At 36.5% G+C, this 10965-nt stretch overlaps 1 protein-coding gene across 1 annotated transcript in view; it reads left to right on the top strand.

The window, feature by feature from the left end:
* Positions 1–3975, top strand: part of PLPPR5 (phospholipid phosphatase related 5) — a 127659-nt gene extending 123684 nt beyond the window's left edge. The window contains exon 7 of the mRNA XM_077746072.1: positions 3240–3975. Coding sequence (XP_077602198.1) covers positions 3240–3272 — 33 coding nt within the window. The 3' untranslated portion in view covers positions 3273–3975. The remainder of the gene's footprint in view (positions 1–3239) is intronic.
* The last annotated feature ends 6990 nt before the right edge of the window (positions 3976–10965 follow it).

Consider the following 10965-nt stretch of genomic DNA (forward strand, 5'->3'; position numbering starts at 1 on the left):
AGACAGCATGAGCAGGGGAGGGTCAGAGAGAGAGGGAGACACAGACTCTGAAATAGGCTCCAGGCTCTGAGCTGGCAGTCAGCACAGAGCCTGACGCGGGGCTCGAACCCACGAACCGCGAGATCATGACCTAAGCGAAAGTCGGACGCTTAGCCGACTAAGCCACCCAGGTGCCCCCATATAATCATTTTAATAGACAGAAAAAGATTTGACAAAATTCAACATCTGTTCATGATAAAACTCTTAGCACATTAGTCATAGAAGGAGCCTGTCTCAACACAATAAAGGCCGTATATTGCAAGCCCACAACTAACATCATTCTCAGTGGTGAAATATTGAACACTTTTTCTCTGAGATCAGGAGCAAGACAAGGATACCCAGTCTCACCACTCCCATTCAGCATAGTCCTAGAAGATCTAGCTAGAGCAGTTAAGCAAGAAAAAGAAATAAAAGGTATCAGAATTAGGAAGGAAGAAGTAAAGTTGACTCTATTTACAGATAACATGATTTTATATAGAGAAAACCTAAGGACTCAACCAAAAACTGTTATATCTAAACAATGAATTTAGAAAGTTGCAGAATGCAGAATTAACATATAAAAATCATTAGGATTTCTATACAATAACAATGAATTTTCTATAAAAGAAATCAGCATCAAAATAATAATAAAATACCTAGGAATAAATTTAAATAAGGAGGTGAAAATCTCTACTCTGAAAACTACAAGATACCAATGAAAGAAATCAAAGAAGACACAAATGGGAACTCTTATGTTCATGGGTTAGAAGAGTTACTATTGTTAAAATGTGAATACTACTACTAAAAGCTATCTATAGATTCAGTGCGACCCCTATCAAGATTCCAATGGCATTTTATACAGAACTGGAAAAAACACTTCTAAAATTTATATGGAATCACAAAAGACCCCAAATATCCAAAGAAATACTGAGAAAGAAGAAAGCAGGAGGCATCACACATCCTTATTTCAAGCTATACTAAAAAGAAATAAGTCATCAAAACATTATGGAACTGGCAAAAACCCAAATTGACCAACAGAGCAGAACCAAGAGCTGAGAAATAAACCCAACTGTATACAATAAACTAATATTTGACAAGGGAGATAAGAATATTCAATGGAGAAAAGATAGTCTTTTTTTTTTAAGTTTATTTTGAGAGAGAGAAAGAGGGCAATGCACATGTGCTAGCGTGAGCAGGAGAGGGGCGGAGAGGAGAGAATCTAAGCAGTCTCTATGTGTTGGCACAGAGCCTGACAGCACTGGGCCCACCCTGGGGCTTTATCTCACCAACCATGAGATCAAGACCTGAGCCAAAATCAAGAGCTGGACACTTACTCAACTGAGCCACCCAGGCATCCCAGATAGTTTTTTTTTTTTTAAATAAATGATGATGGATATTCACATGTTAAAGAATGAAACTGGACCTATACTTACACCACTTACAAAAGTTAGCTTAAAATGGATTAAAGACCAAAATGTAAGACTTGAAGCCATTAATATCCTAGAAGAAAACATAAGAATAAAGTTCCTTGAGGGATCTTGGTGATGATTGTTTGGATATGATACCTTATGTAAGCAGCAAAACCAAAAATAAGTAAGTGGGACTATATCAAACTAAAAAGCTTCTGTACAGCAAAAGAAACTGTGAACAAAGTGAAAAGAAAACCTATGGAATGGGAAAAATTTTCAAACCATATGTCTGATAAGGGTTAATATCCAAAATACATAAAGAACTCATACAACTTAATAGCAAAACATAAATAATCTAATTTAAAAATGCGCAAAGGACACGAAAGACATTGCTCCAAAGAAGATATACAAAAGGCCAAAAGGTACATGAAAAGATGCTCAATATCAGTAGTCATTAGGGAGATGCAAATTAAACAACAATGAGATATCACCTCATGCCTGTTAGAATGGCCATCATCAAAAAGACAGATGCTGGCATGCATTAGGAAGAAAAGGGACCTCTTGTGCACTGTTGGTGGGATTGCAAATTGTTGCAGCCATTATGGAAAACAGGATGGAGGATCCTCAAAAAATTCAAAATAGAATCACATGATCCACCAATTCCACTTTTGAGAATATATGTAAGGGAAACAAAAACACTAACTCAGAAAGATATCTGTACCCCACGTCAATAGCAACATTATTTACAATAGCCAAGACATGAAAACAACCTAAGTGCCCATTGATGGATGGATGTATAAAAAAAACTTGTGGTATATACCCACAATGGAATATTATTCAGCTTTAAAAATGAAGAAACCCTACCATTGTGACATCATGCATGGACCTTAGAGGCATAATGCTGAGTGAAAAAAATCAGATAGGAAAAGACAAATACCGTATGATCTCATTTATATGTAGAATCTAAAACCTTTTTTTAATTAAAAAAACTAAACTCACACCTAGGGGAAAAAAAAAAAGAAAGATCAGATTTGAGTTATCCAAGGTGAAAAGTGTGGGGGAGGGGGAATTGGAGGAAGGTGGTGAAAAGATACAAACTTCCAGCTATCAGGTATAAGTACTGGGAATGAAATGCAAAATATGTTGACTCGCTAACACTGCTATATGATACACAGGAAAGTTTTTGAGAAACTAAACCCTAAGAGTTCTCAGCACAAGGGAAAATATTTTTCCTTTTAGTTGTATCTCTGTGAGAAGGTAGATGTTAACGAAAGCTATTGTGGTAATGGTTTCACAACATGCAGATCACACCATCATGCTACACGCCTTAAACTTACACAGCAATGTGTATCAATTATTTCTAGAAAACACTAGAATAATAGTAGAAAGCAAATGAAGCCTTTAAGGGGATCTTTGTCAACCAGCACAAGCCTCTCGGCCAGCATTTCGCCGACTCGCTGTATGCAAAGGAGCAATTAATCTGAACCTCCAACACGTAGCATTAAAATTCCATTAACAGTGAGCAGAATATTAACGTGTCTGGGACTGCCATTTTTATCTCTCCAAATTTCAGTGTTAATTTTGAATATAACACCTTAATCTATTTGGTTAATTAAGAATATTGAATAAAATACATCATTCGCAGTTAAGTGTACGTAATAATACATATAATTTAAATGCATGTTTCTGCAACTTAAACGTATACGGGCTGCAATTTTATATTAAGCTAATGATTATTTGTAAAAGCACTATATTTTTTGCAAAGCCAGTTTTCCCAGGACTCTGATTTTGTAATTCCTTTTTCTCTTTCAGAACCACATCACCGCCTTTGCGGAAGTCACATGATATTGAAGCAGACGGTTTGTCACTGCATTGGACATCGTCCCTTTTCACCATCCATTCATAACACCCAAAGTTTGTTTGATTACAAAAGAAGTTTATAAAGTTGTCTAATAATTTTTATAATTTTAAAATCAGTGTCAACTTATCTGTTTCCCCCACTAGACTGTGAGCTCCTCAAGGGCAGGGCTGTGTCTTTCTTCTCTTTTTCCCAAGCACCTACAACAAAGCCTCGCACAAAGTAGGTGTTAAATAAAATGTGATGACCGAATGAAAAAATCAGTTCTTAAATAAAACATTCACTTTAGTTTCTCACGGAATCACTGAGACTATGTGAAAAGAAACCTTTACACAAATCATATTGTATAAGAAATCCCTCCATTTGGGGCAAAAATTTTTTTTAGTTCTTCTTATGCCTATTCAGCAGTATACCACGTTTCATTTGAAGTGGACTTTGAAAGTCATGGGGGTTTTATGTTGTTATTCAGCATGACATTATTTCCATTCTAACAGATTTCAGTGTGTGAAGTTACTTTTAGAAAGTATGTTCTATACTAAAATAATGTTTGCACATAATATTATGCTATATTTCACTTAAAATACCATTCATATTATACATTCTAAGACTGGTGCTTCTGCTTTTGAAGGGGAAAATGCCAATTTTTACTGTAATAAGTAATGTATCATAATTAAAAATTATTTATTTGGACTTCTGTTCCTGACAATTGTGGTTTAATCGTTGATTTGTGGCTTTTGAATAATGCAGACAGTGTTTAGGATATTTTAAGTGACTAAATCAGCAATCGTTGCTTCATATTGAGCAATTTTCCACCAACAAAATCATCTCAAGAGGGGTGAAAGTCTCCATTCTTAGGCTTTTTACAGTCAAGATTCCATATAATTTAAAACAGGAAGGAACCACACTCTGACATAATTAATAATCTATAAATTCCAGAAATGTGGTTAACGCACTTTACTTTCCATTTTTATAGTACTTTATAGTTTATAAAGTACATTTTCATTTATAATTTAATTTAATCCTTACAGTAACCCTGTGTAATCATTGAAAATCGCTTCAGTTTATAAGTGAGAAAAATAAAGCCGAGTCAAGGTAAACAATGTGCCCAATTCCATACAACTAGTAGGAGGCAGTTAAAATTTAAATTCAGGTTTTCTGACCCAAAACGTATTCTTTTCAAAAATACCACAGCTATCGTATCATTTTGGACATGTCAAAATGTTTCAGAGTCCTGGACAACTACCTATGTTTTTTAAAAAATGAAGAAATACCAAAATAGAGTTATAAGAGCTATGTTGTATTTTAAATATTTTAAGAATGAACACTTTTCAGATATACAATTATATGGTAACTTATTTTTAATTTTCTTTAAAAATAATGTCAAGAGTCTAGAAGTGAGGTGCTTTGTAAAGTCGAAACCTAAATCAGATATCTCTCCCGTGATCCTCACCCCACCCCCCCGCGTTCCGAGCTCCGAGCCCTACCCCTCAGGAAAAGCCCCGATGACATAACTCACAGTGAGCATCTCGAATGAAGGATTAAATCGTATCAATATAAGGAAGATGATGGGGCTAGAATTACACCATAAAATGGTCTCCTTTACAATAACTTCACAGTCTTTAAAGCAACCCTGGGTAACTTTGTCTTACATCAGCAGTAGTTAGTTGACTGAAATGAATCTTCCTAACCTTGACAGTATTAAAGAAAATAAACTTTAAATTTTCTCTGTAATTTCAACAGAAATCAGCAAATAAATATAACCAAAGACTTGTCCATTATTCCCCAAATAGATTTTACTTGCTCTTCTCCATCACTACGGGAATTAAAACAATTTTCTTAGGGCCAAAAGCAGAAAAATCAATATTATACCAAATTCAGAATTGTATAGCAATTCAACTTTGTTGGAAATTTAAAACACACGAAATGTTAGAAAGGCTTCATCGTCTTTAATGACTTTTTAAGGCAATAACAGTAATGGGGAATTCACTTACAGGGAATGGATGTGAAAAGGATGATTGTAATGTCTTCGGAGGCAGGATTACCAGTAAGATTTCTGGAGTTAAATCAGTTCTGTGGGTTCTGGAATCAGTTTTCCAAGGAGCCAGTTTGGGATGTTTTTCCTGTTGGAAGCCTTAGCTACATATTCATATGCAAATATTGTCTTTGCACCTTGCTAAACGTGGTCCAAATGCGAGAGTTATAAATTCCTCAGAAACCCAGGTTTTATCCAGGATCAGAGTAAAGTCATCTCTAATATTAAATTTCATGGGCTCAAGATTGGACATTGAATGGTCATGCCATGAAGGGAATCCAGAAGAAGAAAAAGATACACATGCATAGGGCCAAAGCCGGTAAAGAGCCCTGAACCACGAAGCTATCACTACAAATAATGAAAAATACATTTAAGAAATTATTAATTTGTAAATATGTACATATGTAGTTTAGTAAAGCAGGCAAACACATACTTTTCTGATATAGACATCTTTTTATTCTACTTACTTGGGGCCCAGATCAGTATAAATTGGTGAGCCTGGAAATTTTAGTAGTCTCTGTTTGCATGGCAGAAATTCTGCACATGTTTCATCTGAATCCTAAGATTATTTAAAAGGCTCTTTTATGTTAAAAGAGAGGTGAACCTTCTTTGACAGACTTTTTCTTTTCCACTTCTAACTGGGCCTCTCTTTTCTCAGGATCTATCCTAGCCAAATATCAGTTACATTTACCATAGTTTCCTCTGTGAAAGAGCAGTAGGGGAAGACATAATTCTCTGCTGTGTATTGTATTTTTCAAATAAAATTTTAAAAATTAAAAAAATTAAGCTTGGTATATTTTTGGGGTAAATCCTTTCTTAAGGGTAGATGAATAAAGAACATGATGTTATTAATGTGATGGAAGTCGAATTTCAGAGTGACAGGCGAATGTGTGCAAAGGAAGCACAATGGCTGACCTTAGACCAGTTCTCTGGGCAGCTGTACCCCGTGGGCTATCCTGGGATCTCAGCAACTTCCTTGTTTGCAAATCAGAACCCCCTCGAAACTATCTGGGATGCTGAGCAGGTATACGTTCTACTATGTAATCTGCCTCCTCCGTATGAGCAAGTTGCTAAGGAATAGATGTAAATTATCTTATTCTTGTCTCTAGGACACCATTTATTAAATGTTGATTGCATGTTTTAAAAAAGCTTCCCCAGACGTATGTCAAATGGTTCTATTTATGTCTTAGAAACATTAATCTTCTCACAATTGGCCAGACATGGGCTTTGACGTGAATTTTGGAACTTTGGATTCTTTTAAAATATCAATTAAAGAAATTTCTTTCAATTTTAAGAGAGTGATTCTCAGAGATCTAAAAAGAAAAAAATAAGAGTATTTATGCTCTTCTTCCTATCCCTTTTACTTGAGATTATAGCTGGCTTTTAGTCTGATAAACTTCGGGACATGGTCAAGGTTTAATAAAAAAAAATATGTCTTCCCCCCACGCCAAGCTTTGTGAGTCAGGATGGATTACAGGATCTATGTTCTAAACTCAGGCTGACATTTTCAGGTCTGTGGCCTTGCTCACAAGGACCTCCAGTTAAGAAAGTATAGATGAGTGGACATACAACCACCTTTATCATTCAGATGAAAACTCAAAGAGTGATTCTAACAAACGTGTCCTGTTTACCTTATATTATTGCATTTATAAACGTGTGTCCATTTTCACTTTGCTCTGAAACACTATCACCTATACAGAAGAGGGGAAAGAAAAAAAAAAATCTTTCTTCCCAGAAGGATAAAATAGGTCTATTTTTACATTAATATTAGATACAGACAGAAAAATCTTTTCCAGTGAGTGAGACACTTCGAGTATTAACCAAGCTTCGCTAGAGGTACTGCTCTTACTCAAGAAGACCTTTGAGCCTTCTTTCATTCAGCAGATACTGACTGATTAATTCTGTACACCAGACACTTAGCAATATGCCAACTAAACTGGTTAGAAAGACAGACCTGGGGGCACCTTGGTGGCTCAGTCGGTTAAGTGTCTGACTTCGGCTCAGGTCATGATCCCGCAGTCCGTGGGTTCGAGCCCTACATCGGGCTCTCTGCTGACAGCTCAGAGCCTGGAGCCTGCTTCCGATTCTGTGTCTCCCTCTCTCTCTACCCCCCCCCCACTTGTACTCCATCTCTCTCTCAAAAGTAAATAAACATTAAAAATGTTTAAAAAAGAAAAAGAAAGAAAGAAAGACCTGCTGATCTTGGCTAGATGTTCTCACTATATGGGGGTCATCTGTAGGCTGGTCTAGGGTGTCTTCATTTGGGACATCTGAACTTTTCTCTCTGTGGTTTCTCAACCTGCCTCAGGCTTGCTAAGGTTCGTCACAGAGGGGTCCAAGACAGAGCAGAAGCATGCAGGCACTGACACATTGTCACTTCCATCTCATTTAATTGGCTAAGGCAAGTCCCAAGGCCAGCCCATATACAAGGATTGAAGGAGCAGCTGGCAAGTCACATTGCAAAATGTGGATACAAAGATGGATAGAGAATAAGGGCCATTTAGCATTCAATCTTCCATAAACTCTTACTACAGCTAAACCTTAAAAATGTTTAAGCAGTGCCCCCCTGAGTTGAGTTTCTCAGATTATTAAGGAAAGAGTTTTTTTTTCCTCATAAGATACCCACAAGGCACCCACAAATGACAATAGAAGGTGAGCTCATTGTGTATGAGCAAAAATGGCCACCCCACCAATCACTGACTACACCCCAAAAGTGTCTTTTTGATAAACTGGCTAGAGAATTACCCAACCAGTTCTTAACTGAAAACAATGGGGATCTTGCTGAAGCTTTTCTAGATTTTCCCAGAAAGCTTTCCTATGCCTTCTTCTATAGACAGCAAAAAAGGAAGTAGTCATAATTTTATAAGAAGATGAAGAGAGAATAAGAAAAGCACCTGAGCAGAAAGAACAGGAAAAAAGTTGAAGCAAAAGAATAAAACCTGAAGGAGGAAAAAGAATAAGTGAAATAGAAAACCAGGTTATGATTGACTCATTGTGTGTGTATGTGTGTTGTGTATGCGCCTACTTTATGCAATTTTTATTTTCACAAATTTCAGATACCATGGTGCTAGGGACTGAATATTTGTGTTCCCCAGAATTTGTATGTTGAAGCTTGGATCCCCATTGTGATGTTATTTTGAGACGAGGATTTTGGATCATGAAGTCATAGGTCATGAGGGCACAGTCCTCTTGATATTGGTGCCATTATCATAAGAGAGAAAAAGACTGTCTTCCTCTCTCTCTCTGCCCTCTGCCATGTGAGACATGAGAAGACAGCTACCTACAAACCAGAAAGATGGTTTTCCTCAAACACTAGATCTCTTGTGCAGCACTTTGATCTTGGAATTCTCAGCTTCTAGAACAATAAATGATTGTTGTTTAAGCCACACAGTCTATGGTCATCTGTTACAGCTGCCCAAGCTAAGACATAGTTTGGTTTAATAACACCACTCTCCCCAACAACAGAGTTCATATTTTAGTTAACTATTTTAGTTACCGTGGTATAACAACTATGAGTTATTGCATAAAGTACAAATGTTGCTGCTAGTTCCTTTGTTCTGAGATCACTATGTTTACACCTGTGGGTGATGATCAGTGACATTTTTAGAGCCTTCCAATGGTCACTGCAAATTTGTTATTTGGTTCATGCACAGACAGCAAAGTATTCAACTGTATTGATTCCTTGTCTCCCTGTGATAATTTTATGTGACATTTTTTTAAAATGCAAAATTAAAAGAGGGAAGTAGCCAACAAAGATGGACGGGAAAGCAAAGAAGAAAAGGCAATAATGCTGAAAATGAGATGCACATCAAACATATGTATGTAGCTCAGCATGGGAATGTCAACACCACCAGCATCATCAAGGGTCAGATCCATACCATTTCAGAAGCCTTTATATTTATTCTGAATATTTGGTTTTGATCTTGGAATGCTGAAGACATGCAGACATGCCAGCTGGGCCACCATCAACTGAGAATGAACAGTGTTCGCTTTAACAGCCAGAAGAGTTGAGGGAAAAGTGAGTATATTAATGAAAATGAGAAGAATTTGTGATGTAAATATGAGGATGTGTCAGAGGAAGTCACTCGGACAAAAACACCCAACTTCACATGAAAGCTTTTCCTGGAAATATTTCACAACACTGAAAGCTGAAAAGGATAAAATATTGGTAGCTGATCCAAGCTAAGAAAGGAATATGACAATTAACCAAGGCATAGAAAATAATACTCCATGTCATAAGTTAATATGACAGGAAGGAGGCAAGCAGTGTTAAAGCTGTTCGGGTAAATTTTTAATAGAGAAAGAAAAAATGTATTTTCAAAGTCTCATGCTTTAAATTACAGTATACTGAATAAATATTAGTTTTGCTATTTTTTATTTCTTATACATTAAAAATTGGAGTAAGAAACTTTTTTAATGTTTTGACAAAAAAGTTTAAGGTAAAAGATAAATTTTAACTTCTCCCATTGTTTATTAAGATCTCCTTGTACAGGGGCTCTTGGGTGGCTCAGCCAGTTAAGCATTTGGCTCACGTCATGTTCTCGTGGTTTGTGAGATTGAACCCCACATTGGGCTCTGCATTCATAGTCCAGAATTGCTTGGGATTCTCTCTCCCAAAATAAATAAATAAATAAACACTTTTTTAAGAAAACATCTCTGCAGAGATTCAGATTGCATGGTTATTTTTTATGGTCCCACGCTTCTGTATGAAGTAAAGACTGCTTGTCTACATCTATATGCATACATATATGTATATGTATATATGTTGTATATTATATGTAGAAGCATATAGAGACCTTTATAGGGATATATATTTTTTAATTTTTTAATGTTTATTTTTGAGCGAGAGAGAAAGAGAGCATGAGTGGGGGAGGGGCAGAAAGAAAGAGGGAAGCCCAAAATCTGAAGCCAGTTCCAGGCTCTGAGCTGTCAGCACAGAGCCTGACACAGGAGTCGAACCCATGAACGATGAGATCGTGACCTGAGCCAGTCAGTTGCTTAACTGGCTAAGCAGCCCAGGCACCCCTATATAGATCTCTTTTTATTGTAATTATTTGGTCACTTGCTTTCTATGCCCAAATTAAGAAATATTGGTCTTATGAGTGAACAGAAATGTATTTGTATTAGAGTGCCATCTCAGCTATACAGACTCTTCATTAGAAGGAATAGAAGGGAGATCAGGAAAAGTGATTTTTTCTTCTATAGAACTCAAGCTTAATACTATAGGCAATCTTTCCAAGTTATATTGCTCATATTCTGCCTTAGTACATAAATAACATAATTTAACCCACTTAGCCTTCTGAGCATGAATCATTTTTTTGTGCTTTAATAAAATAAAGTTCTTGGGAGTTATGAAGAGTTATGAAGTCATATAGGAGATTTGTTTCCTTGATCTAAGGATTATTTGAGTTTTTTCCTATTTACCTTCTTATAATTTTCTCTGCCCTCTGCTGTTAATTCTCATTATTTCTTGTCTTGAAATCTCTCTTAACCACCTTCTGACCTGTTTCCAGTCTGCTATTGTATCAGTCAAGTCTGGCCGCTACAACAGAGTGCCACAGGCTGGGTGCCTTAAACCATAGAAATGTATTTTCTCACAGTTCTGAGGCCTGGAAGCCCAGGATCAAAGTAATATTTGGTGAGGATCC

The sequence above is a fragment of the Crocuta crocuta genome, unplaced genomic scaffold (genome assembly GCF_008692635.1).
Source record: "Crocuta crocuta isolate KB4526 unplaced genomic scaffold, BGI_CrCroc_1.0 scaffold48, whole genome shotgun sequence".
NCBI lineage: Eukaryota > Metazoa > Chordata > Mammalia > Carnivora > Hyaenidae > Crocuta > Crocuta crocuta.